We start from the raw sequence: 27,609 nt of genomic DNA, 5'->3' as shown, positions 1-27,609 counted from the left end.
GCACGCCCGATTATGCACGACAGGATGTATAGCAAAGACATTTGGCTGATAGGACTCGATAGGATATAGTTGACATACAGCAGTAGGGGCTTGTCCCAATGATACACTTAATCGAACTCAGAAGAATCGTCCTGCCTGAATGTAGCACTGTACGCCAGAATTGTTCCGTACACCAAACTGAGAGGGCCATAAATAAGAGCTCGAGACTCAGAAAGGGGGATACACTCACGCTCCACCGACGATGGACATTGCACATGCTCCAGGGTAGATCACCTCGGAGTGCGCCAGCACCAGAGGAAATGCGAACCCGGTGACTACAATTGTCGCAGTAATGAACCGAGCGAGATCTCCGCGCCCTGGCCCATCGTAGTCGGCGGTGAACTCGTCACCCCCACAACTTGCGGACAGTGCGTTCGGTAGAGGCGCAAGCACAAACGTCAACGCTGCAGTATCTCTTTAGCAGAAGCCCACCAGCAGAAGCGATGGTTGTGCTCACCGACAAGGAGAGGGAGCCAATTCGACCACAGAGCACAAGACAGAATGATGAGCAGGAACCCGACGGCAAGTACAAACGACAGGAGAATGACCGCTTGCGCATGGAATGTCACTAAGTGTCCAAGTTCAGTCGTGTGGAGAAAAGACATACTCTTGATTCCTGCGTGGGCCATGGCTGATGATGGTATAGGATGGTGTTTGGTTGAAGTAGACACCGCCCGAGAGGATGTTGCCGCTGTACCCCGCAGTCTCACGCCACGCCATGAGGCTATCCGGGGTCTGGTAACGCGGTTGTGGCGCGAGGTTGATGCACACGCCGTGCATCCAAGCTACAACATTCAGACTATGCAAGTAGTATTACTACAGGTATCGCAGTCCAATATCCACTGAAAATACAAAGTAAATAATCTTACTACCAACGCAAGGCAAAACTCTCCCCCAAGCTATCACCGCTGAAATCTCTTCGTTCTCGACAGTTGTATCAAGTTGGCCGGTCGTTCGGTCAATTTCCCCATCGCCGGAATCGCCGACTTACGCGTCAGCCTGTTCGGGGCTCTCTTGGTCGCAACAGCAGGCGGTGGAGTGGGTACTGAAGATGCCGATGACGTCGAGGAAGACATGGACTTCAGAGACGGCGGTGGATCGGAAAGCGGTAGGTTCTCCTCCTCCTCCTCCTCTCCCATCTTTTCAGGCTCATCGTCCACTGCTACCTCGTCCACCAGCATTTCATCCACCGTGGCCGCATTGTCTTGTTCTGGAGGCGAGATATGCTCTTCCATGGCAGCCTCCAGCCTTACAGGTGAGACATAGCCGCGAGCTTTCCGCTCCTTCAGAAGTGCTTCCCTATTCTTCGTCAGTTGCCACTTATCGACGTAATCCCAGCTGCGTTTCCGGGGCGTCGTAGTCGTGGGTCTGTCTTCCCGCATACCATCTTCCGTCAGCTTCTGTGTCGTCTGGCTCAACTCGGCGATATGGCCCGTAGCAGCATGACTGAATGCCTTGCTTGCCGAAGACAAGCTCGACGATTCGGATATGATGCGCGTGAACGTAGCATCGACGTGCTTCGACGTCGACGCGATGTTGTGACATACGTATTGGTAGCCAGACTCGGCCTCTGTCGCCATGTTGTCCGTGTTCTCGATCCGCGCCCGCTTTGCATGAGACGCGTTCTCGAGCTCTGCATGTCGGATTCGTCGGTGAGCGTAAGAACATACCATTAAAAAATAATACAGAACACTAACCATCATTGCACGTCATGCTGAACCTCTGAGTGTGCAGCTGCAGCTCAGCGACGAAGGATGAAGCAGAGCTGACGGTGGCAGCTTGGACGTTGGAGGTGCTGTTGCGAATGGCCGTCCGTGTTTCTTCTAGGGCCTATGAATACCCATCAGGCACGACAATAATGACTTCATTTAGTCAGACACGTACCTTGAACCCGCCATCCCTGGTCCTCTTGGCTTCTCTACCTCGTTTCTTCAAATCAATGTTCCATTTCTGGCCGCGGGCCGTCGCCTTCTCAAGCTGCTGCCCTTGTTCCTGCGCTGCTTGCTTCAACTCTCCTTCCGCCGTTTCATTGCTCTTCGTCAGCGTGGTCAACGTATCCCTCAGGCTACGGTCACGTCCTCCAGTGAAGTCTGCTAGAAGGCTCGAGATACGCTTGATAAGTTCGTCCTTCGCGCCTTCCGATCTCTGCTTCTCAGACTCGACCAGGTGCTGCAGCATGGCATTCTGCTCCTGCAGGCGCTGGATCTCTGCGTTGGTTGTGGCCTCCGCTTGATCCTTCGCTTCCTGCAGTACTTCAAGCTCCTTCGCGATATATTTCTGTGCCTCCTGCAGAATAGTCTCGGCGAAGTCTCCCAATGACCTGAACGCCGTCTCCACCTAAGTACCACAGCATGAGCTAGACCAGGCAACACGCAGAAAAGTACCTACGTTAGCACAGTTGGTCAAACAAGTGCTTTCTGCCTCCCGGCAGGTCTTCTCGCAGTGAATTTGTAACTGCCCTGTCCATGTAGTGAAGCCCTTAGCGATGCTGTCTTGGGTCTCTTGTACCGCATCCTGGATGGCGTTCACAGCTTTGTCAGATTCCTCTTCGTGGGCATGAATAGTCTGGATGGCGTCACGGATCTTCTCGAGCTGCTGAGAGATGCGCTGTGAGATTGTATTCAGCGCCTTACACTCCTTGGCTTGGAATTCCTCCGCCTCAGTCCGTATCTTCTGCACGTGTTCGTTTGACGTCTTGATGAATGTGTTCAGTTTGGACGACAACGCTTCCGTCTCTGTCGAGAGGACACTGCTGCTTGTAGCCACGGTGTTAACATTGGAATTAAAGACCGCTGTCTTCCGTTCTGTACAGGCATAATGAGCAGAGACACTGTGAAGAGGGCGTGAAGCTCACCCAGCTTGCTGTGCAACCGCCCGAGATCGCCCAGACTTTCATATGTAACCTTCTTCAAACCGGTAGCCACACCATCTAGCCTCCCTTCAGCGTCCTGGTAAGCTTCCCGCACGAAAACTTCATCTTCCAGTGCATCCTTCACAGCCATCAGTTGCGTCTCCTTGGCCTCCAGCTCCCCTTCCTTTTCCGTCAACTTCCCTCGTATCTGCTTCAACTCATTGTCCCGCGTCGCCAGTAGGGCGATGCTCTGTTCAAACTCTTCGCGGACGTTTCTGAGCTGGTTTGCTACGATCTCCACCTCCTTTCGCGCCTCCTGGAGATTTGTCTCCTTCAGCTCTTTTTCCATCGCCATCTCATCGTACGAATCTTGAGTGAAGTAGATGCCATTCTTCTCTCGTGCGGCAAGAAGGTCCGCTTTCAGACGATCAATCACCGCCACATACTCCTTGAGGAGCGAATTGCGCGTCAGGCGCTGGTTGATTTCCGGTCGGTTCTGGATAGACTTCGCTCGCATGGCGTAGTCTAGAGTCGACAGGGTCTCCTCCATATTCGACCGCGCTGGCGAGATGGTAGCGATAATGCATGTCTTCGTTCTGCCGCCCAATGAATCTTGTAGAAGGCGCGTGAGCTTCGATTCCCTGGCGTAGAACTTGGTTCAGAACGATATCAATCCTAGAAGAAAGCAGTCTCACCGATAAGGCACATGAGGTGATTTGTCGACAAGGGCATTAATCACTCTGCCCAACGTCAGGAGGCTCTGGTTGATCAGTCCTGCCTCGCGCGCTCGTTTGTTCTCCGCGCCGGAACGTCCGATGTTCTCGGAGCCCGCCAGATCGACCAAATTCATCTTGCCAACCCTCAACAAGTCATCACCCATTGAAGACTTCTCCTTCGAATGCACGGTGATGGAGAAGACGGAATGTGAACGGCTGGAGTGATCATTGAACTTGGTGGCGGCAATCTGCCTGCGTTGGCTGCCTTTGTCGAGCAATGCCAGTGCATCGGTCGCGTCTTTAACAGAGAATTCCTCGAGTCCCTGGATGAGCACTCCTTTCTTAGTAGAGTCGTCGAAGATCTTCAGGTTTCCCTGTCCGGCATTCTCCTTCGGCACACCAAGTCCCATGGGCTGTATGGATCCCATGGGTGATGCCAGTTCAGGTGCCAGCAAATCGCGCAGCTCTTCATTGTAGAGCTCAACGAAAGATACCTTTACGGTATAGTCAGCCGCAGACGATTCAAGCTGGTGAAATAGGCTGAAGAGGACACGAGGAATCATGCCGGCATGTGGCGACGGGTTTCCCATTACAGTCATTCCCAGCTCGCCTTGCATGGTATATCTGAGAAACAATCAGACTCGACACAACACAAGACATCCAGCGCATCACCCACGTCTTCCCAGTACCAGTTTGCCCATAGGCAAATAGTGTACAGTTGTAACCTTTGATCACCTCGTCCAACATCGGGCGCACAACTTCCTGGTAAACCGTCGCCTGATCAGCCTCGGGACCAAACACGAGGTCGAAGCCGTATTTCTTTGTCGGTGGCAGCGTAGCAAGACCTAAGGCGGTCGATGGTATGGCGCTCTCGATGGTAATTTCACGCGGTTTGGCAGCATCAGTAGTGACGATGATGGGAGAATTCTCATGTTGTTCACGATCGGACCGCCGCCTGCAGCGTATGATTACTTGGATGTTGGTCTCGGTGTCATCCTTTAATCCAGTGTGTGAAACTGTTTTCGCTGCGTTTAGGGCGGGTGTCGGTGCAGGTGAGTCCTCCATCGGGGTGTTCAGGCGGGAGCGTTGGGAAGGATTTGGCTTGGCAATGATTGAGCGGTGCCGGCTGCTGCTCGCTGTCGGTGCAGACATAGATGTCTGCGCGGCGCTGCTTCGGGAGCGCGTGGTGGGGGGGCGGCGAGAGGCCATGCTGGATGGCGGGTGATGATGGCGAAAGCGGAAGGACACAAATTCAACACGACGCGCTCGGCTACGCGTGTCTGCTCACGTGAGCGAGACATCGTGGGAGCGTACTGCCATCGGCGGCACAGCTCACTTAATAGGCTTGCCAGTAACTTGAACTTGCTCCCTCATCTTTCACCATGGGCAAGCGCAAGAAATCATCCCGGAAACCGCAAGGTCCACGCAAGAGAGAACCTCTAGGTATGGTATTGTTCAACCGTGGGTTGCCCGACTCTCACCTATTTTTGTCGCAGAAACCTCCTTTACATGCCTTTTCTGCCACCATGATAAGTCTGTTTCTGTGAGGCTCGATCGTAAAGAGGGTATTGCACAGCTATTCTGTAAAGTATGCGACCAGCGGTATCAGAGTAAAGTCAACCGTGCGTCGACTATCCTTGCTACATCATACTGTGCTCATGTCAACCGTTGCCACACAGATCTCACTGAGCCCATCGACATCTACTCTGAGTGGATCGACGCGGCCGACGCTGCGGAGAAAGAGGCCGTATCGGGCCGTCGACCGAGTGCAACGTCAAGTCGACCTGCGCCGCCTGCGTCGCTTGGCAGTGACAACGAGTAGGACTGCGTCTTTGTGGCCATATTACGAATGCATCTTGTATCGTTTCTCTTTTCCCGTGTACACTCCGTATATTCCACTGTATCACCATATCACATACTTCTTTCCTGCAAAACCTGAGGTACATCACCAGCTGTGCACAACGTTGTAAAACAACTTGCACCCTTCGAAACTCGATCTTTAAGTATGCATCCGCTAGTGCGCGACGCGCTGTACGCGTTGACAACAGCCGTAAACAAGCGGCCGAGTCCTCGCGAGCACTCGTGTACACGTTAGGGAGTATTCTCGCCCTGCACTACTTTGCCCGGTCTCTCTGTCATTAGGATCTCTATCTACTGGAGGGAACGCCTTGCCAGCGTGTCCCATATACCTCTGGCATACACTTTAGGCGACATCGTCAACACTAGGTCACCTTCCGTTCGTTCACTCTCTGACAGCGGAGGATTGTAATGGCTTCCACGAACATCAAAGTTGTCTGCCGGTACACTCCCAATGTCCGTTGTACTACCGAATGCTTGGATTGATCCATGGCGTGATTGTCAGGTTTCGCCCACCGAACGCGATCGAGCAGCGCGAAGGAGGTGAAGTTGTCGTATCATTCAGTGACAACCTACAGACGGTCCATGTGCGATCGGCACAGCTCAGCTCTGGGCCGGAGAAAGATGGGTTCACATTCGACAGAGTCTTCCCTCCCGGCACTAAGCAGCATGAAGTGTTCGATTATGGTGTCAACGAGTGAGTCCCTCATTATATGCGCGTCCTTTAAACCAGCTCATCCCATTGAAGCATTGTAAAGGGTGAGTCTACCCGTTTCGACAACATGGACGTGCCACGCGCTCTCAGTCGCGAAAGGCCTTCCGACCAAAACAGTGTGTGTACAGTGGCCTGACTGTTGGATTCTGGCAGATGTCTTGGATGGCTACAATGGGACGGTGTTCGCGTATGGCCAGACCGGTAGTGGAAAGACGTTCACAATGATGGTGCGCAGAACCTCCTAAACATCCGACAACGAGGAAAGCTTACACTCCTTGCATGATCGCAGGGAGCCGACATAGATTCAGCCGATCTGAAGGGTCTGATCCCTCGCATTACAGAGCAGATTTTCCAGTCTATTGTGGAATCGGATGCCCATTTAGAATATCTTGTCAAGGTGTCTTACATGGAAATTTACCTAGAACGGATCCGAGATCTGTTAGCACGTACGTGTTGCACGGAGACTCTTCTCTGATGCATACAGCTATCTGAATATCAAATTTCCTACAGCTCAGAACGACAATCTTCAAGTACATGAAGAGAAATCGAAGGGAGTCTACGTCAAGAACCTTTCCGACTACTACGTTAGTAGTGCCCGCGAGGTATACGAAATTATGCGACAAGGAGGTAACACACGAGTTGTGTCATCAACAAGTGAGTGTTTGCGATACTGTCTCGACTGTCACTGGCCTGATCAGATGATGAGACATGAACGCTGAGAGTTCACGCTCTCACTCCATCTTCCTCATCACTATCCAGCAGCGCAATACAGAGACCGGCGCACAGAAGACTGGTAATTTATATCTTGTCGACTTGGCCGGTTCCGAGAAAGTGGGGAAGACCGGTGCGTCAGGCCAAACACTAGAGGAGGCGAAGAAGATCAACAAGTCCTTATCCGCCCTTGGAATGGTCATCAACGCCCTTACTGATGGCAAGGTCAGCGTATGCTCACATCGTGCACCATCAATATCTCTAACAAGCCAGCAATGTAGGCCAAGCATGTGCCTTACCGGGATTCAAAGCTCACCCGAATCCTGCAAGAGTCACTCGGAGGTAACTCGAGGACGACTCTTATCATCAATTGCTCTCCGTCTTCTTACAACGAGGCTGAGACGCTTTCCACCCTCCGCTTTGGTATCCGTGCTAAATCGATTAAGAACACCGCGCGTGTCAATGCGGAGCTTTCTCCCTTGGAGCTCAAGGGACTGCTCACCAAGGCTCAAGCAGCCAACACTTCATATCAGAAGTACATTGCTGCTCTCGAAGCGGAGCTGGCAATCTGGCGCACGGGTGGTCAGGTCGACCAAGCGGACTGGGTGACTGCTGAGAAGGCAGCTTCTTCTACGGCAGCGCCCAAGAGATCGCCCGCATCACCGACACCATCCTCGACACGTAGCATGACGCCTGTCAATCCTGCATTGGAGGGCTTGCGCAGCGATGGTGACAGTCGCCCACAGACCCCCACTGTAGTCGGACTCGACAAGGACGAGCGTGAAGAATTCCTCAAGCGCGAGAATGAGCTCAGTGACCAGTTAGCGGAGAAAGAGTCTGCTCTCAATGCTGCGCAGAAGCTTGTTAGCGAACTCCGGGAAGAGTTGGCATTCTTGAAGGAGCAGGAGGCGTCGTTATCGAAGGTGCGAGACTCGACAGTGTTTGGATTATACGCATTCTTGACATATGCATTGTGCAATAGGAGAACAAGACGATGTCTGGCCAACTCAACGAGCTTCGTCTGCAAGTAGAGCGCCTGGACTATGATAACAAGGAGAGTGTTATCACCATCGACATTTTGAAGGAACAGAACCAAGATGCGAAGACAGAACTGGAGGAGCTGAAGAAGACCATTCTGGAGCTCAAGGCTGCTCAGAAGGATGCGTCCGCCGAAGATAAAGAGAAGCGCAAACAGGAGAAGATGGCCTTGATGATGGCTAAGTTCGATGCGGTGCGTGGACAACAACATTCCCGCATCCTTCCGTCTGATTATAAACATATTACAGCAAGGTACTTTCTCGGAGAAGGACGAACAGCTGCGCCAGCTCCTCGCCAAGCTGGATGCCATTGATTCTGATGCTGCTGTGTCGACCCTCTCTCAAGAAGATGTTGTCACGCTTCGTCGGCAGCTGGTCGACGGGCAGAACCTCATCCGAGAGACTGTTGACCGCTTGAGGCAGAGCCAGGAGGAGAACGAGATGAATTCGCGCAGACGAGATGAATTGGAGGCTCGTATCTCTGCGCTTGAGACGGAGTACGAAGAGTTACTGGGTACGTCATCAATGGTTCAGGATTCAAACGTTTATAATGCGTTTTCATCTCAACAGAGAAGACGATCCGCGATGAGGAGGTCAGCAATGTCGACGTTGCCGAATCGATGGCCGAGCTCAAGGTATGTTTCCCTCAGTGCTTCTGCGCACAGTCGGCGGCATTGACTCGTTCATGCAGAACAAGCTGGAGGCGCAATACGCGGCGAAACGTGACGCGCATTTGAGCGAGGTACAGGATCTGAAGCAACAGCTGGAGATTCGCATCAGCGAAGTCCGCACCCTCAATGCCACCATCGATAGTTTGAAGAGCGTCAACGATGAACTTAAGGCATTTACTTTTTGTCGCCTCACGCGGTCATTCACGCTTACTGAACTTTTGCAGCGCGCATTCGCTGTGACCTCAGCCGGCATCGAAGGTGGTAAGAACCTTGCTGAGAGCGCCCAAGATCTCGAGAGGACACGGAAAGCCATCAGCGTGCAACTTGCAGAATTTGATGGAGTCAAGAAGTCCCTCATGCGAGATCTCCAGAACCGCTGCGAGAAGGTACTATACGGCTCATATTCTAGTGAAACCTCTGACCTACTTCAATGCGATATTCAGGTGGTTGAGTTGGAGATCCAGCTGGATGAGATCAAGGAGCAGTACAACAATGTCATCCGTAACAGCAACAGCAAAGCGCAGCAGAAGAAGATGGCTTTCTTAGAACGGAATCTAGAGCAACTGACTGTTGTCCAGAAGCAGGTTAGTCGGGAACGTTTCATGCTGCATGGAATCTTCCTCGACACTAATGCTTCCGGTTCAGTTAGTTGACCAGAATTCTGCCTTGAAGAAGGAAGCCGGCATCGCGGAGCGGAAATTGCTCGCGCGGAACGAGCGGATACAGAATCTCGAGGCTTTGCTGCGAGACGCCGATCGCCGACTGGCAACGCAGAACCAGAAGTTCGAGGCCCAACTGCAGGTGGTCAAGGAGCGCCTTGATCAAGCACGCGGTATGATCGGACACGTCATTATTGCTCCCACTGTCATGCCGTACTCAATGACAGCCCATTCTAGCTCAAAAGGTCGCTTCTTCGTCGCCTCTCAGCTTTGGCCGCATTGCCAAGCCGTTGCGGGGAGGAGGAGTTGCAGCCGCGAGCGCAGCTTCTGCGGCCACCAGCCCGTCAATAGGGTCGAGCGCCGCAAACCCGGTAACAAGGCTACAGAACGAAGAGTCAGGGTACGTGCATAAGTTTTGCTTGACGGGTGGCGTTGTTTTGAAATGACGTTTGTTATTTGCCTCAATCAGAACCGGATGTAAGCAAACTCGTATTTGTGTGTGGAATAGTACTCACTTAATATTTTGCATTAAGCCAAGCGGGCGTCGTGGTTCTTCAACTCAACAAGGTGATGCCGTGCTCAGTCCTCGCTGACCGCTCTGGCTGTATTTTCGTCCTTCTGCATACCCATCGCACAGTGGTTGTATACTCTGCATCGCATCTATTAGTGTTCTCAATAATGCATCATGGATTCTATCATCGGACCGAGCATGCGGTTCGCTTAAAATTTCTGGCACCAGTGACGATGCTAGCGAAGCGACCACCCCACTGAGCAGGTGATGGTCTCCTGAAGGTGCATGGCTTGTCTATGCTCGGAGCATGCTGACCATGGCCGCCTCGGCAGGATGTGCTGGTCGGAGAAGGGCGCGCATGAGGGCTGAGGGAGGATTTCCCCAGGGTCGGGAGCGGGATGATCTGATGAGACGATCGGATGGTTCCCAGAGTGGCAATCACAGAACATGGAACATTCTGATGGCGTACCGTTTTTGTGCTCGCCCGCGACGGGAGACTACACGTGGCACATCATGGGCGATAGTCCCGACGGCCCTCGGCGAATTTGGTCGTCAGTTTCAGCGGAATCAAAATATTAGCGTTAATGACAACCGTCACCTTTTCACCTTTCCCATCCTCGTTGGGCTGGTGAGCTATCCTCCGCTTTCTTCCATCCAATTAACTTTGGGTTGGAGAACCTAGGAGTTTGCCAGTCCGCTGCCAAGTGGGATCGTTCCGTCTGGTGAGTGTATAGACCACGTTATTCTGTGGTCGCGTTGTTGAGTCTTGAATACAGTGCGACGAGGACCTACGCGTGCCTTCCTCTACATACGCGTGACCATATAATTCCACTGCCGTCTCCACACTTATCTCCTTCCTACCTTGCCGGCCTTGCTGCTTACAGAGGCCAGCACCTTGTAACTGACCACGACTACACACGTTACGTCGTCGTGATATCTGTGTCATAACTGTACGAACGCTCTGCTGTGCGTTATAACAATGTTTGACAGCTCATACGCTAGCATGTCAACTAATGCTAATGTTTCGGGTCCCTCTGGCTCCTCAAGACGTTCTGCAGGACATTCCCCTTCAAACTCGCCTAGTCACGTACGTCCGCAGCTCATCAGCTTCCGTCGTATGGCATTTGATAAAACTCGTCAATAAGGCTCAGCCTCCGCGGAAGGTAGTCTCTCCTGCTAGTGGTATGCCTGGAGTAGCAATGGGTAGCACAGATGGAACGAAAGCTTTGGGCTCTGGGTGGCAGGTATGCGATGCGCACTGTATGCAGAATCACATGTTGACTCTTGTTTTAAGGTGTGGGGCAACCCTCCCACTTCGAGAAATGCGTCAACATTGTCGACTATTGCTGTCGCTGAGTCGTCAGTTTCTCAGGCAGACTCTCACTTCCGCTCGAGTTTAAGTGACACATGGGGTTCAAGATCAACTGGTGGTGCTTGGGATGAAATGACCGATAGTGCTCAGAGGATGGATTTGGTGTCATTCGTGAGCACAAGCTGGCAACTGGCTGCTCAGTTCAGATATCAATCTAACTCGAACGACCTTCAGGATGCTCAGAGCGGACTGCCTCTTCATCAGGGCAGGCAAAGGCATATTACGTCTTCGCAAAGCACTGCTGCTCTGTCGTCTCCATCAGCGACGGCTTCCAAACAAGGACAATTCTCTCCTCAGCCATACCCCACTTCTGCTGGCAGAGATCCGACGCACCCGGCGCGCTATTTACCAACGTCACCCGCGAAGCCAGGAAATTATGGTTATTCGACGTCTCCGTACGCTGGACAGCAGCCTCTCATGCATGGCGGTAGTCCGGCTGTCACTTATGACTCGCTACAACCGTCTTCTAACTCAGAGGATGAGCTCTCCGTAGCGCTGCGTGGCATGGCGGTAGCCGATGATTACAGTCTGTCTCAGCAAAGCCAAGCATTTCGCGAACAAACTGGTGTCACATCTCCATCTTCGGCATCTGTCCAGGCCACGCAGCCCTCCGCGAACCAGCTCCGTTCTCACCCCCAGGTTCAACAACATCGTATGGCGTATGGTGGATATCCTCAAACTGATTACCAAACTTACTATAATGGCACGTCAGCGGGATTAGACTGTTCGGATGCTTACGATGCTTATCATGCCGCCTCAGATCCCTCGTTGTACGCCCCTTCTCCCGCCTTGAGCGCCGCTACACCCGCGCCTAATATGTATCATGCAATGGGACCGCCGTCATTAATGCCGCACACCGCAATTGATTTGCATAATCCTCAATCTGGAGTATTCTACGATTATACCGGGTCGTCACGAACAATGGGGTCACAGTACTACTATCCGCCTCAACCCGTGATGTATCATCCACACCCCTCGCAATCGCCCGTGTTGTCTGCGGACAAGAAGCACAACGTTCATGTCAGCCCACAACACTTTCTTCTCGGCAGTGCTGACTCAAGTAATTCATCTTATAGTATAATCTACAGCAGCACCATCAGATGTCGCAAGGTATCATGTATGGCAACCTACGTTCTTCACCTTCTCCGCACCCTCAATCGTACCCTAACGCTATCGATTACCATGCTCAAATGGCCATGATGGTCCCGCCTACGCCTCTCTACGGACAAGGTAACGTCAATCCGGCATCGCTGCATTCCTATCAACACGCTGCACGACCCGGTCGTCGCGGTGCGTCTGGGGTCGATCATCGCGTTGCTATCCGCAGCCCTCTACTGGATGACTTCCGTGCGAACAAGACACGCAAATGGGAGCTGAAAGTAAGCCAAATGATGTAACACCCGGTGCTGCACTCCTAAGTGCTTAAATACAGGATATTTACGGATATGTCGTGGAATTCAGCGGTGATCAGCATGGATCACGCTTCATTCAACAGAAGATAGAGACGGCTTCAACGGAAGAAAAGCAGGTTATCTTCGATGAGATTGTTCCTCACAACGCACTGCAGCTCATACAGGACGTATTTGGCAACTATGTACACGACAAATGCTATTCACCTAGATGCCATGGCTAAAAGTTTCCCTTTCCCAGGTTATCCAAAAGCTGTTCGAGCACGGAACGCAAGTGCAGAAAACAATACTGGCGAACACTATGGAAGGCCATATCTTGCCCTTGTCCCTTCAAATGTATGGTTGTCGTGTGGTGCAAAAGGTATGTGGTACATCCCGCGGACGCCGCTTGCGTTGAATGACGAATACGCCGTTAGGCAATCGAATACGTTCTACCTGATCAGCAGAGTGTATTTGTGCAGGAACTTGAGGCAGACGTGCTGAGATGCGTGAAAGACGCGAACGGAAACCATGTATGCTAACGAGTTACTAATTCTCTCCGACCAAACGTGTCCCTGACGAGGTTACTGCAGGTCATCCAGAAGCTCATCGAACAAGTATCTCCTGAACGGCTGTCGTTCATCAAAGCTTTCAAAGGCAACGTGTACGAGCTTGCTACACACCCCTATGGCTGTCGCGTTCTTCAAAGGTGTTTTGAACATCTTCCAGAAGAGTACATTCGACCATTACTGGACGAGTTGCACAAGCACGTCAACCATCTGATGCAGGATCAGTTCGGTGTAATTGTTCATCTTTCGGAGGTTGTTAGAGCGCACTAATTTGTTGCACAGAACTACGTGGTGCAGTTTGTCCTGGAACACGGGAACCCGCATGACAGGGCAGTTGTCGTCTCTAAACTGCGTGGACAGATGCTGCACATGGCGCGCCACAAGTTCGCTTCGAACGTGTGCGAGAAGGCCTTGGTGACTGCCGACTCGGAGAGCCGCCGTCTCCTCATCGAGGAGATGATGACCCCCAAGCAGGACGGCCTGAGCCCTGTTCTCACCATGATGAAGGACCAGTACGCTAGTAAGTCTAACAGCTGTGCTCATATTTTGCTTTTCCTGACTGCGCTTTTGTCGTATCCTCCAACAGATTATGTCTTGCAGCGAGCATTATCGGTAGTGGAAGGAGAACAAAAGGCAACTTTGATCAGTAAGGTGAAGCCTCAGTTGATCAACATGCGGAGGTATTCTAGCGCCTACAGCAAACATCTTATGGCTAGTCAGTACCTTCTGTTTTATTTTCTCACCATGGACGGATATTCTGATGACTCCTAATCAGTCGAACGTCTTCTCGAGAAATGTGCACAGTCTTCGCCCGAAAACCCTACCTTAGAAGAAAATACCGCCGCTGGCGCTGTATCGGACAACCGACCTGCAGACTTTTCAAAATGATGACATCGCAACGGGACTACAACCGATCGACTCGGACTGCATACTGCTACATTCACGGTCTTTTACTGGAGGTCTGAATACCCTACTGATGGTTTCTATTTTCCCCTTACAACGATCGTTACATTCCTACCCATAATCGCAATCATTCGTTCTCAAGTGCATATTGGATCCCGGACTTAGCCTTGCGTTGCTTACTCTGATGATACCATACATCTGCATGATCGACTATTACCCGCCCCTCACAGACTATTTAGTGCATACTATCTGCTACTGCATATCATCGAATCACACACTATTACCTGCTGTTGAGACATTTTCCATGCGGAAATAGAGACATGCAAATTTATACGCGGGTCGTCGCGATCGAATATCACGACGCGTGAGCGCACCCCACGGGATCGTTCCACGCTCGGCGATACGCCTCACACTCATAAACGGCCACGTTATATACCCAGTCTCTCCAGCTCAGCTAGCTGCTCACACCATCATCCGTTCCACTTTTCGTCTGCTGGCAGGTCATCAGCATCATGGATTCAAGTGCCGGCGAGGCGGCTACTCTGTTCGGTGCGGCGGACCCTGCTACCGACCTGTTCGCAGCGACCCTGGGCAATGACGGTTCAGAAACGGCGACCGGGCCTGCCAGCAGCGGTGAGGCTCAGCCTCATGTACAAGCTTCGGATGCTGCGTCGGACCTATTCAAGTCTGAGCCCGACAGTGCGGACTTCTTCAGTGCATCGACGATGTCATCTACTACCACTGAGCCCTCCAATGCTTATAATTCATGGGATGACACTGTCCATCAGCCGACAACTGCATACAAATCTCATGCGCCTGCGCCTACTTCCGCAACATCGAATGGGTCTTATGCTCAGCAGTACGCACCTAGTAGTTGGTACGGGGGGCAAGCGGAGGCATCGGCTTACCAACAGACGCAGACCACTACTGGTTAGTCAGTTCATTCCATCTGTACGTCCTTTCTAAGCGTGGGTTTCCAGCCTATGGCGCGTACCAACCGGCCTCGTCGTATAGTTCGCATGGTTCATATGCACCTCCTGCCGCCGTTACCTCCATGCCCCATCTGAACGCGACGCACAACACTTCTGAGCGCACTTATGACCCTTACAAACCAACGTCGCAGACGGTCTCCCACACGTATGCTCAGCCCGCATCAGGCACACAATTCAGCCCATACGATCCATACAAGCCCGCGCAGCTGTCAAGCATGAGTCCTGTGGTCTCGCATCCGTACGCTGGTGTTGCACCTAGTGTGGGGAGTACGACAACAATCCCTGCGTCACGTCTTACCGCTCCTACTACTCCCTCTGCAGCCTCTGCAGCCCTTTATCGACCTAAGACAAGCAACGCTTACGATCCACCACTGCCTCCCCTACGCCAAATACGACATCCTCATGCACGACAACCACACTCGCTGACCTCCCCTGTACGCCAATCATTACACCTGGGAGAGCCTTCGCAATCTCCGCCGCGCAGGGCTGCTCCCCCCAAGCATGAACAGCATTCGCCTGTTACAGGCATGCAGAATGGTCACGCTCAGCAGAGCTACGTTTCACCTCCTTCAGAATACGTGAATTACGGCAGGGAAGTCGGTTCGGACGGAAACTATACTCAGCGTCCGAGCGATAACGCGGACGCCAGTTCTGGATACGGCCACGAGCCCTCTGGTCCACTGGAGAGTCCATATAGGGGTGTTGAATGGACACAGACATCCGGACCAACCACGTCATCACAGACGTCAATCGCTGTTATGACTCTGCCCTTGCCTACTATAGGTGGACAACCGGAGTCGCTCTCACAGTTTCATTATGTCAATCAGACACGGATGCAAGCAGAGCCCAATACCTCATCTCCGCGATTAGTCCCTGGAAATGATCTCTATGCGACGTCCGTACACGCGGACACAGGCAGGTCTACTTCGAATGCCTATATGGACGACACTCTGGAAGGTCGGAATGCGCGGCAGCCTCCCCGTGAGCGTGCAGCGTCGGTAAGTAATGTGGGTGCTGGCTGGAGTCCATCTCTTGCTGACTATCAGCAGAGTGCTGTCCCTGTCAATGGTTTTCCTGAGAAGACCAAGTCACCGGGCAGCGTCTCCGCACATTCTTCAATAAATAGCCCAGAGCAGTCCCTTGGACAGAAGCGAATCAGTTCTCCATCGATGCCCTCTCATTTGCCACCTGTTAGCAATGCGTATCAATCAGGATCTGCCAGTCCGGATGGTACACGACGGTCGACGAGCGCTGAACGAGCGGCTTCGCCTACATCTGTATCTTCCATTACTGGCTCGCTGAAAGGCGCGTATGATCCATATGTTCCTGTCAAGAACAATCGCGATCGGTCCATGTCAAATGGATCTGTACTGTCGTCAATATCTGCGGTGCTTGACGACCCATATGCTCCTGTTCAGCACTCGCGCTCCTCATTAACCGAGCAAACGAGCAGGGGAAGTCTGTCTGGTCCATATGCTGCTCCTTCTCTCAATGGAATGCACACTTTGCCTCGCGCAGTCCCGCAGGATCTTTCTGCGTCGCAGATCTTAAATGCTCCTGCTCAGATCATGGGGATATATGCTCCATCTCCTTCCCTTCTAGGGTTGAACGACCCACTGGGGCGAACGTCGGTTCGGGTTCCTGTGGTCAGCTTCGGGTTCGGAGGTAAACTGGTGACCTGTTTTCACGGAATGTCTTCGGACGTCGGGTTCGATGTTGCACTCTCTTCTCGTCAATCTACCGACATCAAGATTAATAAGCTGCACAAAGTCATCCCAGAATCGGCCTTGGATACATCGGCTGCGTCATATCCTGGGCCGCTCTTCTCAGATCCAGGGACACCAACGACCAGTCTTGTGCGTGCCGGAGCAGCAACGCAGGCGAAGACGAAGAAGGCTCGTGTCATCAAGTACCTCGAAGAGCGCTCGGAAGAGATTGGTCGAAGCCTTGGCTACTTCCACCAGGGCAGTTTGGAAGCAAGACGCGCCGAAGCGAAACACATACTCGTCAAGCTACTGAAGGTCATGGTGGAAAATGACGGCCACTTGTCTGGCAGGTAAGCGACATTTTATGCTTTGTGACCGCAATACCTGACTGTAACCATGCAGCCCTCATATAGATACAGCTGTACGAGCAGCCCTTGTGCCTCGTTTGGCACCTAATCCATCGCTGAAGACGGCGTCATCGCTGAGCCTTTCGCGCCCAGTGGACTTTCAGCCTCAGTCCCCGAACATTGCGCCAATGTATCCGGAGATTGCGTCGCCAGCTCAAGGCATGACCGAATCACCTATGGCGGTACATACATTGAAGCCATCCAACCTGGACAAAATTCAAGAATACCTCCTCCGAGGGGATCGTCGTGCAGCATGCCATTATGCATCAGACGAGAAGCTGTGGGCTCATGCGATGGTCATTGCAAGTAGTATTGATAAGGAGACGTGGAAGGAGGTAGTCACTGAATTCGTGAGAACCGAGCTGGCGAGCACGGACAGCCGAAGCGTTACTCAGACTTCAATACCCGGGGAGAAGGCAAGGCTGTCTGACGGTCGAGAATCACTCAGAGTTGCGTATAGTCTCTTTTCCGGGAAAGGACCGGCATCTAGTGAGTGAGCTTTCTGGTGTCTATATGTGAGATGCTTAGGCGTTATGATTCCCTCACACAGTTCAGGAGCTGCTCCCACCAAAACCCTTGATGCAAAGCGCACAGACGCTTCAGCTACCACCTTCTTCAGTATCATCACTGACACCCATATCAGCTAGCTTCTCGGCACCTGTGGAGCCAATGAACATCCCAGGCGAGATCCTAGTGAGATGGCCTGAGACGAGCGCTATGATGTTCGCCAGTCCTCTCACCTTGGAGACATCTTCGGCACTTACTGCTCTTGGCGACCAGCTGGCTGTGAACCAGTGGTATGAGGCAGCGCATGCTTGGTAAGTGATTTGTCGTTGTGAATATGTGGTGCATTGTCTTACATCACTGATCTCGACGACCAGCTATTTGCTGTCTCCGCAAACGTCTCCCATAGGCGGCGTTGGAAGCTCCAGTCGTGTTGTCCTCATTGGTGCTGAAAATCCTGCCACTTCTTCAATGTTTGTCAAAGATCCTGACCCCATCATCTTGTCGGAGATCGTCGAGTTTGCCATGTCACTTGCGGCACCTACAAAGGGGCAGGACGCCTTTGTTGGGTTACCTCACCTTCAACCATATCGTCTTGTTCGTGCGACATCATTAGCAGAAATGGGTCATATTCAGTTGGCGAATAGGTATACAACCTTCATGCATTCAGAGTTACTGTTTTGACGCTATCTACAGGTATTGTGAAGCCATCGCAACTTGCCTCAATCGGACATCACCCTACATGAATCCCACTTTCATCGAGCAGCTGAAAGGACTCTCCGATAGGCTCACTGCGGCGCCGCAGTTGGATAAGACAGCCTCATGGATTGGTTCGAAAGTGTCGAAGCCGAGCCTTGACAGTATAGGCAATTGGCTTGAGGGTCGACTCACGAAATTCATCGCGGGTGATGGTGACTCACTGCATGCGGAGGATCATGCTCATGCAGGGCATCAACAACCGTTCAGCGGGCCTTTCGCCCATTATAGCACAATTACATCAGCGAACAGCTCCGCGGTTCCGTCTCCCCAGCAGTCGCGGGTCGATCTCAATGAGATGCCTAACTCTCCGCCGCCGCCGTTCAGGACCGGATCCGCTATGGCCTACCGGCCCTCCGCTGCATCTTACGTCCCCATGAATCGTGCATCATCCGCGATGGATTACATCCGTCCATCGTTTCAGCGCAAGCCTTCACCGATTCCACGTGTTTCTTCGGCCAATGCGACAGCAAGCCCGTATGCAGACGGTTCCTTATATAGTCAAGCGTTGAATGGATATGCATTCGGCAGCAGCGTCAAACAAGATACGGATCATTTGAAGGCCGGCGAACAGAGGACAGGTCACACGGCGGAGAACGGAGGATCAACCGGTACAGAGACAGCCACATGGTGGGGAGTATCCGAGTCGGATGCTCCCACACCGACAGCATCTTCGTTCAGTCAAGTTCACGAGAACGAGGCATCAATGTCTTCGTCTAGATTTCTATCTCTCATGGATGACCCAGCGTACTCTACGATGACATCCGTGTCCCAGACGTCCACTGCGTACAGCAGGCACGAACCCACAGTTGCGGAGGAAGATGAGGATGACCTTGGTCTTGGCAACTCATCGACCCGGGCGAAACGGCCGCCAAGCGACGCTGATGAGAAGTCAAATACGCCACGACAGACCGAAGAACCAAAAGAGGAGGCAAACCCAACGCAAGACACAGAAAAGCCAGGTAAGCTTGCACCGTAAAGCAATGGCTGGCCTTAGTGTTGACGAACAGGACTATAGAACCAAAGCCTGCGTCATCTGGTTCTTGGCTGAGCCGTCTTTGGAGGCGTGACTCTGCTCCCGCTCCGATCAGGGCCAATCTCGGAGAGCAGACGACCTTCTACTATGACAAAGAGCTGAAACGTTGGGTCAATAAGAGCGTGAGCATTCTTACACGATCTTCGACTACTGTGTCTCATTGCTCCTCCCACTGTAGGCTGGACCCGAAGCTGCCAAGCCCGCTCCGCCACCGCCTCCGCCGAGAGCACAGACGGCATCGCCAGGTCGCTCGCATGCGTCCCTTCCTGCAGGCGTAAATCTGCCATTGCCTCCTGCTCGCCCTGCCACCGCTAATGCCGTCAGCTTTGGCAATGGTCCTCCGAGGCCTCCCATGCGAGTGCGCTCCAATCTTGTGCCAGCAGAGGCTGAGAACGGGTCCGCACCTCCGACACCAGCGTCTGCTACGATGCCGACCACTCCCGGGGTAGGCCCACCTCCAGGTGGCAGGTCAAGAGCACAGGCGAAACGCCCCGTGCGAAATCGATATGTGGACGTTTTCCAGCAGCAGGCTACTTCCAGTTAGACTAGTAGAATAATGTTCTGATGCATTCTTGTCTTCGCTACTTATAATTGTTGCCTGATCATCCGGGACACTGAATTATACTCACTTGTTTCTTGTCTTATGTGCTACTCGAACAGCGGGATCATGTGAAGGGATGAAGGGATGAAGCACCATATGGTGAGGAGTACGTCTTTCATACACGTCCGAACTACAGTAGCAGCCTGAATGGGTAGGCTGCAAAGTGATGAGACTCAGAACCAAAATATAGAAAGAAAGATTGCTCACATCTGTTTTTCTCCTTGAATAAGGAGATTAGGACGGAATACATCACAAAGATCACTCCCGTCCAAAGATATATCTGCATTCGCTGTCTCGACGGAGACATCTGATAGGGCACGATCAGTGTGAGCATCAGGAAGCCAGCTGACAGGGTTCCATCTGGTGAAGCAGTCAGCTTTGCATGGTCAAAGATTCAGTGGATAACACGCACAGATCATCGCAACGACTTGAATCTCCTGGCCGAACTGGTTTTGGTATCCAGGCGCAACCCATTGACCGTTTTGGCCGTTGTAGGGCATGTTGCGGATGCGAACGAACATGTATCCAGAGGTCATGACGAGCATGGTCAAAATGGTGCCGACAGCCCATGTCCAACGGTTCTGCAACACTGGGTACGCAAATCGAATAGCTGCCACTACAAAGAGCGTGCTGAGAAGGAATCCTCCTGCACGCGCGTAGTTGAAAGGTGGCTTATAAGGGATGGGTATCGGGGTATATTGCGAGAGCTGTTCCGCGAGAGGAGCAGCATCGAATCCCCTGACAAGCATGTACCATTTAGTATCTGAGGAGAATGACAGCGGTTACGGGGGAAATAATCACTGAGAGAAGTCGTATGATATTGCGGTAGTCCTCCCGCTCGGCGGACGACGAGGACCTTCAGCAGCAGGGAAGACCTGGACTACTGGTGCAGATTGAAGACCAAGCTGAGCGCGACAAATAAGCCTGCTGTGACAACAATGTCCCAGAAGGCAAAGCATACCTGCTGGAACACTGTCATCCCATTGTCAAAGTCGATGGTTGCGAAGAAGTGTTGGTCTCGTTCCGCAGCCGGCACCTTGGACCACGCTTTCGCGACAGCATTGAACGACGGGTCGAATTCCCTGGAATACCGGGATATTAGCTACCTCTTTGACAGCGAAGATGGCCTTCTTACTTGCATGGCGTGCATCTACGTTTCCTGTCCAAAGCAGTGAACTGAACCGTTGCAGACCACGTCCTCTTCGGATTGGTTAGGATGCTGTATGTGTGCTCGTCCAAGTTTACGACGCCATTGTTGGCAGCGGCCAGTTTGACGAGTCTAGTATGATTCTCTTCGACCGACGCAGCGAGGCAGAACGGCAGCAAGAGAAGGGCGAGCAGCGGCAGCAACATGGCTGCGGGGTGAGTGGTGACAGTGCGCAGGCGCGCAGACGCGACGTGGCCTCATGATCACAGAACCGGGGCGCGTTATAATGCGACGCGATCTGCGAATTGGAATTATACCCACTCGTCCTCCTCGATCTACGTCTCACTAGATCTCCCGCATGCAGGCGACGTAGACACTCATTTACAATGTCTCACGCTCTTCTGTTACGTCTCTTCCTATCGCCGTCATTCTTCACGGTGCATGTCGCGCTGCAATATCTCCAGATTTACGCAGGCAACATCGGCATTACATATTATTTGACGCGGAGGCTGCGGGAGCTTGATACAGAAGAGCTGCGCGAAGTATGGGGATTCATATGGTAGGTACGTTAGGAAGTGCTCCTATAGCTCTTTGACGCGATATGTCACAGCCATTTGCTTGTAACCAAACCGTCGGAGTCGCGAGCCCTAGAATGCTTTGTTGTCGAGATTGCTCATAAATCGACCCATATTGCCATGCTTGTGAGTCCATTGACAAGCTTCTGAGTCGCGCTCATACCGCTTCAGACTCTATGGTATATGCAAGCATATTTGAAGGACATTGGCCCTCCCAGCAATAATCCGCCATCTTTCATGATTTGCCAACGAGTCCTGCATGAGTGCCATGAACTCATATTTGGCGACATACCCCCTCAATCGACTGCTCCGTATTCGAGCATACACCTACCAACACGACTGGGCCCCATACGCAGGAAAGTCAGACCTCACGTTCAGCCGGCCCTGGTTGGCATCGGCATGATGTTGGCAGGGATTCCGGTGATGCCGCAGTTGACAGAGATCATGGGGGAGGTCGCGATTGAACAAGGTCGTGTTGACGAAGAAGGCCAAGATATAAAGAGCCTTGAACGAGCGGAGGACGATATCGTTCGAGGTGTATCGGTTGATACCTCTGCGGATGCCGAAGAGGGGAAGGATGGCTTAGACGGTTCAGACGAGGAAGCGGATACACAGCTTGTTGAAGAACCGCAGCCTCTTCGGGCTCATACCAAGTTCCTTGCCAGGGAGCTTGTACCGGGATCTCGTCGGCAAACAGTAGCTGCTCAAACAAGCCCAGCACTACCCATGCATTTAAAAGGTATTCGCAGGTATAGATTGTCAGAAGATCCCTTTGGTCAACAAGATACTTCGCCGCCTACTTCCACCCCCTTCCAGTCGACACCAACCTTTTCTGTTGCAAGACATCGTGCTAAGACCATGAGCATCCAAGTTGCGGATCTACTTCAGAAGTACGACTTTCTATCGCAAGTTCATCTCCTGCGCAGCCATTACTGCCGTTCAGAGGTCTGTTGAGCTCCTCATCATGTTGAGCGTAGTTGGTGTATCTCTTTCATGCAGATCAAGTTCCTACTAGCTCTCGAAAACATTTCCAACCGACTGTTGGTAGTTCCCAGACCAGCTCGTATCAGCGCGCTAAGGGCTGAGCTAACGGGTCTGAATCATGTGCTACCTGCAGAGGTATATCACACCATCTAACGCTGTCACTTGTATCCTCATTCATCTCTGTACAGGTCTGCATGCCGATGTGGTGCGGCTCCTCCGACACACCGGTTCCTCCGCAGGGCGTACCCCAACCACACCATCGGATTGTCCGTATACCCCCAGGTGAGAGCGTAGTGCTCAATTCAGCGGAGCGTGCGCCATACCTGCTACTCATCGAGATTCTGCACGGCGACCTGGATTTTGACCCTGCCAAGCGGAACAACAAAGAGATCCTGAAGAAGATCGTGTTGAAGGAGGCTGAACGGAAGGGTTCATCGAAAGATTTTGTGACCTTCACGGGCAATTTGTCTGCGGCGAAACGGTCAACAAACCCGCCAGAGTCGGCGACCGTGGTGGAGGAGACCATCGGTATAAACAATGAGGACGTCGTCGAGAGCCCCACAGTTCTTATTTCCACCTTCCCTCCAACGCCTGTATCTCCGACCCCGCCTGAGGACGATGAAGAAGAAATCGATCTCGTAGAGCAACTCTATGGTGAGGATAACTCCCTTCTTAACCGAGAGGCAGACCTCTCGGACTCAATCGTCCTTCCGCCGCCTCCCAAGAACAAGGAGCTGGATATGGCGACATGGTCACGCTCAAATTCTATCCCTCCAACCCCTGCAGTGGAGAGCGATTTGGCCAGCCATCACTATCCTACCCTTGATACGACCGGGGCTGGTCGTCTGCTGATGAGTTCCACGTCGCAACAGCCAAATCCCACAAATGGTCATACTTACAATGGTTCGCGAGCGCTCTCAATGGATGAATACTCGGAACGCATGCGGACGGCAGCTGTGATGCTCGCTCAGCTCAATGCCAACCTCATGCGCGAGGCTTCGCCTTTAGTGCAAACACCGTCATTGGAGTCGTCTTCCCTCGCAAGTCCATTCCGGTGGCTGACCGACACACCTATTCTCACTGTTACTCCTGGTAATGACGACGGCCCGAGCACACCTGCACCCTCATCTGCGCCTGTTCCGGCGCCGATGAAGCTGCAGCCGACGGAAGCAGCGGCTATCAGAGAGAGGATCATGGGCGAAATGTTGGCATTAGAAGAGGAGCGTATGGCTCGCATGCGAGAAGGAGAGAGTATGCTCGCGATGGGAGAGAGCAACGGGGGCATGAGGACAGCGGAGGATGAGCGAATTATCCGGAAGGAGCTCAGCAAAGCAGATCCATCCGCCGCAGTGTTTAGCGAGTCTTGGGCAGCAAAGAAGGTCAGCATTCCATTCCGATATTTTGAAGACTACATCTGGCCTAATCGCCGTCATAGAGTCGCATTCGGCAATCTTCGCCCTATGGCCACTTAGGTGAGTTCGTTTTGTTGAACAGGATTGCGCCTCAATTGACATCAGCTAGCTACCTGGGACTGCGCTTCTGTCATCGTCAAAACTGGAGGTGATCTGCGACAGGAACAATTGGCTGTCCAGCTCATTCAAGAGTTCGACAAGATTTGGAAAGAAGAGAACTGTCCGTGTTGGGTGCGATAGTACGTTAATCCGCAAGTGATGCAAGTTCGCACTCATCAACGCCGTCCATCGCCAGTTTCCGAATACTGATTACTGGGAGCACGTCTGGTTTGGTGGAGACCATTACCGATGCTGTCTCAATACATTCAATCAAGAAAGCGGAGTACGCCCGCAGACTGGCTCAAGGCCGGCTAGGTCATGTTAGTATCTTCGACCACTTCAGAGTGGTAAGTGTCGCTTTTGTCCCAGAAAACTGCATCTTGACGCAGGTCATAGACTTACGGTGACCCATCCTCTGCCAAGTTCGCTCGAGCACAGCGCAATTTCGCAAAGTCGTTAGCTGGTCCGTTAATCGATCAGAGATAGTCGCTTCGCGTGCTGATGCCATTATACAGGCTATTCTCTTGTTACCTACTTCCTGCAGATCAAGGATCGGCACAATGGCAATATCCTGCTTGATCGAGACGGACACCTTATTCACATCGACTTCGGCTTCATGTTGTCAAACTCGCCAGGAAACATCGGTTTTGAGGCAGCTCCTTTCAAGCTGCCTTTCGAGTACATCGAGGTGCTTGGTGGTATCAATAGCAAGCCGTTCATGGAGTTCAAGAGACTTTTCAGGGAAGGCTTCGAGGCTGCGCGGAAGCATTGCGATCGAATCGTCAGTGAGTATCACTCCGGTGGCGACAGAGGCTTCTGCTGATCTATCCGACAAAGCACTCGTTGAATTGATGCAGAAGGGTGAATGACATTCACAACTGCGCACTATTGTGCTCTGACATATCGTTGACAGACTCTACGCTACCCTGTTTTGTTGCCTTGGGAGAACAAACTTCCGTGCAGCTCCGGGAGCGATTTGTACAGGGTCTCACACAAATCGCCGTAGTAGAGCATGTCAATCGACTCATCGAGTCGTCTCTTGGGTCCAACTGGACACGCCTGTATGATTCGGTATGCAACGCTTCCACCCTGGTCCGTCAACGCTGCAAGCTGACCAACCATCTCCCATAGTACCAGTATTATTCTCAGTCTATATTCTAGGGACTCTGCAGGACAGGACAGTGCAGGTTATTCAGACGAAAAGACAGATGATCATGCATACGCTTGCTTGCTACCCCTAGTCACTGCGCAAGCCGCATCGATTTCCTTGCCATAATTTACCCATCGAGGATGATACAAGCTCTCAATTATATTGATCCAAATCAAGTGAATGACAGATTGTCCAGCTGACAGCGAATATAGCAAATAGATTATGGATATACAATGAACAATGTTCAGAACATGTCGTCGTAGCGCTTGGTGCAACTGTACCACTCGTAATCTGAACAGGGGGGGATGTGAGCGGGACTGGACAGAGCGTGAGGGGAGCAGCACTGACCGAAATTGTCCTTTGGATCGCACCAGCAGTGTCCCCGCTGGTGCAGTTCGCCCTGTGGGCAGTGTTGGAAGGGGTTGTGACGATATCCTGCCCGAAGAATCCGTTCAGCGACAAATGAGTAACGAGATGGCGGAGTGCAATTAATACCGACCGATCTCGTTGAAAAAGTGGATCTGCTCCTTCTTCGCAAAGAGTGCTGCGCCAATACTGTGCACGGGTGCGTCGCCCCATCGCTTGAAAAATTACTACCATGAGAATCCCGCTCGTTTGGATTACATGTGGACTGCGCACCTCGTAGTAGAACCCACCCTTCGAGTCGAGGAACTCGAAGAACTTGGAGTATGCTTCACTGCGCCAGAAGTCCATGTCTGCGATCTCGAAGTTGCTCCAGACTGCGCACGCATCGGCAATCGTAATCAGTGATGTTAGCTTGATAACGACAAGAGGGATGCGGCATACAATGGCAATTGTTGTAGCTCTCACCGCCATCGTCGGAAATGAAGGCCATCGCGTTGCCCTCAGGAAGGTACTCCGGGTGTTGTTGGGTGAATTCTGCGGATGCGGGATGTAGTGTCAAAGCGCAGATAACAGCGCAGGCGGTACAATGCACGCACCTTTCACCGCGTCCCAGAGAGTGGGAATGGTAGCGGGGTACTCATACAATGAGAGCGTGAAACCTGTTCCAAGTGATTCACTCATCCGTTCCTGCTGACAAAGTTCATAACTCACCGTAGACTTTGTTCTCCTCTTCCATCAGCAGGAACGGCTACAGAGAAAAATGCATGTCAACGTCGAGCCGTGCGTCAATTCTAGATATGAACGCACATCGTAGTCGAGATCACAGAAAAAAGTGACATCCGGCCTATAGCCAGCAACATAAGGCTGTCAGGGAACGTTAAGTTCAGATAAGCAGGCGACGCACTCTATCCGCCAGTAGTAGCGATACTTTTGAAGCAGCTCGTGACGGTAGAAGAACTAGAAAGATGATGAATGAGCATGGGTTCATGGAACATGCGCCTTCGGACGGTGCATACTCACTCCAGAATTGAAGCGGCACATGTTGCGGTAGCTAACATAAGTGTGAGCAGTTAAGAATGAGAATGAGAATGATCACACCATATACGCACGGTACGCTACCTGTAAGCAGGACATTGAGGCTAGTGACTTCGGACGAACGAGCAGGGCAACGTACCTCCATAGATCACCTTGTTGTTAATCATTTCCTTTCGCGCCGCCTCGGCCTTCGTCTCGTCAATCGAATCGGGCTGGTACCAGTCGTCGCGCGAGATAAGCCCGAACTCGACTTTGGCGTCCGTGAGGGCAAGGATACGACTACGTCAGACAGCTCGGTGAACACTGAATACACTAATTAACAGAAGTGCTCCACCTCTTGAACTCGTCGCTGAATGGCTCCTCGTTGAGGAATACATATGGATACTGGTACTGTTTGTTGAAGCGGTCCTCTATATATGCGCGGGTCTGAGGCTAATTCGACATCTGGACGGGATGTAGCACGCACCCATTTGCTTCACGCTGGTCACCATACCATTCAGGTCACTGTTCCGTGCCAACAGCACGAACGTAGCGTTCGCGCGCCGCCCGTCATATGCTGCGGTACCGTGTCCAGGGTAAGGATGCACAACGTCGTTCGTGGAGCCCTTGAACTGCTCGGCTATGTGAGAGATGGATGTCGCACGGCCGTAATCTTCGTGTGAGAAGCTGAGGATGAAATGCAGACTGATCTGTTCCGCCGCGTCAACGTGGGCCTCAGGTCAAGCAGCATCACGGTGGGCTCACAATGATGGCCAGCACCAGAGCCACGTATCGCATAGGCGTCATCATGTTGGGCGACAAGCTGCGAGCGCTGATGAGGCGCCTCGGAGAATGAGAGAT

The 27,609-nt window shown here is 52.3% G+C and overlaps 10 protein-coding genes across 10 annotated transcripts; 6 read left to right on the top strand and 4 right to left on the bottom strand.

Moving 5' to 3' along the window:
- Positions 1–105: 105 nt before the first annotated feature.
- Positions 106–668, bottom strand: LAESUDRAFT_674069 (vacuolar protein sorting 55 protein; the record flags this gene model as incomplete). Its single annotated transcript, XM_040905546.1, has 4 exons — positions 106–177; positions 230–443; positions 497–589; positions 647–668. The coding sequence occupies 4 exons, from the start codon at positions 666–668 to the stop codon at positions 108–110; spliced, it is 399 nt and encodes a 132-aa protein (XP_040767174.1).
- A 273-nt stretch (positions 669–941) lies between these two features.
- LAESUDRAFT_646665 (kinesin-domain-containing protein) lies at positions 942–4,671 on the bottom strand (the record flags this gene model as incomplete). The annotated part of the gene is made up of 7 exons (XM_040903998.1): positions 942–1,672; positions 1,737–1,869; positions 1,924–2,376; positions 2,428–2,843; positions 2,894–3,531; positions 3,586–4,230; positions 4,283–4,671. 7 exons carry the CDS (start codon positions 4,669–4,671, stop codon positions 942–944), a joined length of 3,405 nt encoding a protein of 1,134 aa, XP_040767173.1.
- Positions 4,672–4,956: 285 nt separating this feature from the next.
- LAESUDRAFT_694908 (Elf1-domain-containing protein) lies at positions 4,957–5,558 on the top strand. Its single transcript, XM_040906219.1, has 3 exons — positions 4,957–5,049; positions 5,103–5,228; positions 5,286–5,558. The coding sequence occupies exons 1-3, from the start codon at positions 4,989–4,991 to the stop codon at positions 5,426–5,428; spliced, it is 330 nt and encodes a 109-aa protein (XP_040767172.1). The 5' UTR covers positions 4,957–4,988; the 3' UTR covers positions 5,429–5,558.
- A 104-nt stretch (positions 5,559–5,662) lies between these two features.
- Positions 5,663–9,849, top strand: LAESUDRAFT_741735 (kinesin heavy chain; the record flags this gene model as incomplete). The annotated part of the gene is made up of 17 exons (XM_040911154.1): positions 5,663–5,906; positions 5,969–6,160; positions 6,212–6,222; positions 6,332–6,405; positions 6,468–6,624; positions 6,689–6,832; positions 6,885–7,114; positions 7,171–7,812; positions 7,872–8,120; positions 8,176–8,440; positions 8,497–8,561; positions 8,618–8,767; positions 8,822–8,983; positions 9,041–9,181; positions 9,243–9,429; positions 9,494–9,656; positions 9,795–9,849. Exons 1-17 carry the CDS (start codon positions 5,875–5,877, stop codon positions 9,847–9,849), a joined length of 2,919 nt encoding a protein of 972 aa, XP_040767171.1. The 5' UTR covers positions 5,663–5,874.
- Positions 9,850–10,951: 1,102 nt separating this feature from the next.
- Positions 10,952–12,129, top strand: LAESUDRAFT_633478 (uncharacterized protein; the record flags this gene model as incomplete). The annotated part of the gene is made up of 3 exons (XM_040903426.1): positions 10,952–11,011; positions 11,062–11,250; positions 11,314–12,129. Coding segments are annotated over 3 exons (1,065 nt in total), but the record flags the coding sequence as incomplete, so codon positions are not given.
- Positions 12,130–12,215: 86 nt separating this feature from the next.
- On the top strand, positions 12,216–13,867 carry LAESUDRAFT_646918 (ARM repeat-containing protein; the record flags this gene model as incomplete). The annotated part of the gene is made up of 7 exons (XM_040904017.1): positions 12,216–12,518; positions 12,572–12,733; positions 12,790–12,909; positions 12,965–13,060; positions 13,121–13,327; positions 13,379–13,616; positions 13,683–13,867. Coding segments are annotated over 7 exons (1,311 nt in total), but the record flags the coding sequence as incomplete, so codon positions are not given.
- A 2,476-nt stretch (positions 13,868–16,343) lies between these two features.
- On the top strand, positions 16,344–19,944 carry LAESUDRAFT_735142 (uncharacterized protein; the record flags this gene model as incomplete). The annotated part of the gene is made up of 8 exons (XM_040910565.1): positions 16,344–17,047; positions 17,100–17,593; positions 17,655–17,922; positions 17,986–18,255; positions 18,305–18,899; positions 18,939–19,326; positions 19,383–19,522; positions 19,579–19,944. The coding sequence occupies 8 exons, from the start codon at positions 16,344–16,346 to the stop codon at positions 19,942–19,944; spliced, it is 3,225 nt and encodes a 1,074-aa protein (XP_040767168.1).
- Positions 19,945–20,131: 187 nt separating this feature from the next.
- Positions 20,132–21,370, bottom strand: LAESUDRAFT_674050 (oligosaccharyl transferase subunit OST3/OST6 family; the record flags this gene model as incomplete). The annotated part of the gene is made up of 6 exons (XM_040905545.1): positions 21,137–21,370; positions 20,963–21,083; positions 20,803–20,906; positions 20,414–20,739; positions 20,209–20,361; positions 20,132–20,157 (listed from the first exon to the last, which is right to left on the bottom strand). The coding sequence occupies exons 1-6, from the start codon at positions 21,352–21,354 to the stop codon at positions 20,132–20,134; spliced, it is 948 nt and encodes a 315-aa protein (XP_040767167.1). The 5' UTR covers positions 21,355–21,370.
- A 112-nt stretch (positions 21,371–21,482) lies between these two features.
- Positions 21,483–25,571, top strand: LAESUDRAFT_722395 (kinase-like protein). The gene is made up of 13 exons (XM_040908204.1): positions 21,483–21,707; positions 21,759–21,849; positions 21,895–22,668; positions 22,723–22,842; positions 22,896–24,086; positions 24,143–24,179; positions 24,229–24,358; positions 24,415–24,565; positions 24,615–24,681; positions 24,734–25,003; positions 25,056–25,079; positions 25,132–25,289; positions 25,350–25,571. Exons 1-13 carry the CDS (start codon positions 21,535–21,537, stop codon positions 25,377–25,379), a joined length of 3,216 nt encoding a protein of 1,071 aa, XP_040767166.1. The 5' UTR covers positions 21,483–21,534; the 3' UTR covers positions 25,380–25,571.
- LAESUDRAFT_722394 (glycosyltransferase family 15 protein) lies at positions 25,449–27,579 on the bottom strand. The gene is given in 16 exon segments (XM_040908203.1): positions 25,449–25,470; positions 25,481–25,659; positions 25,717–25,803; positions 25,868–25,949; positions 26,008–26,108; positions 26,176–26,268; positions 26,331–26,393; positions 26,446–26,482; positions 26,542–26,578; positions 26,639–26,691; positions 26,755–26,785; positions 26,844–26,853; positions 26,909–27,048; positions 27,104–27,179; positions 27,236–27,458; positions 27,514–27,579. 15 exon segments carry the CDS (start codon positions 27,553–27,555, stop codon positions 25,613–25,615), a joined length of 1,122 nt encoding a protein of 373 aa, XP_040767165.1. The 5' UTR covers positions 27,556–27,579; the 3' UTR covers positions 25,449–25,470; positions 25,481–25,612.
- Between the last annotated feature and the right edge of the window lie 30 nt (positions 27,580–27,609).

This window comes from Laetiporus sulphureus, assembly GCF_001632365.1.
Source record: "Laetiporus sulphureus 93-53 unplaced genomic scaffold LAESUscaffold_7, whole genome shotgun sequence".
NCBI classification, from domain to species: domain Eukaryota; kingdom Fungi; phylum Basidiomycota; class Agaricomycetes; order Polyporales; family Laetiporaceae; genus Laetiporus; species Laetiporus sulphureus.
This window is presented reverse-complemented; position numbering and strand designations above follow the sequence as displayed.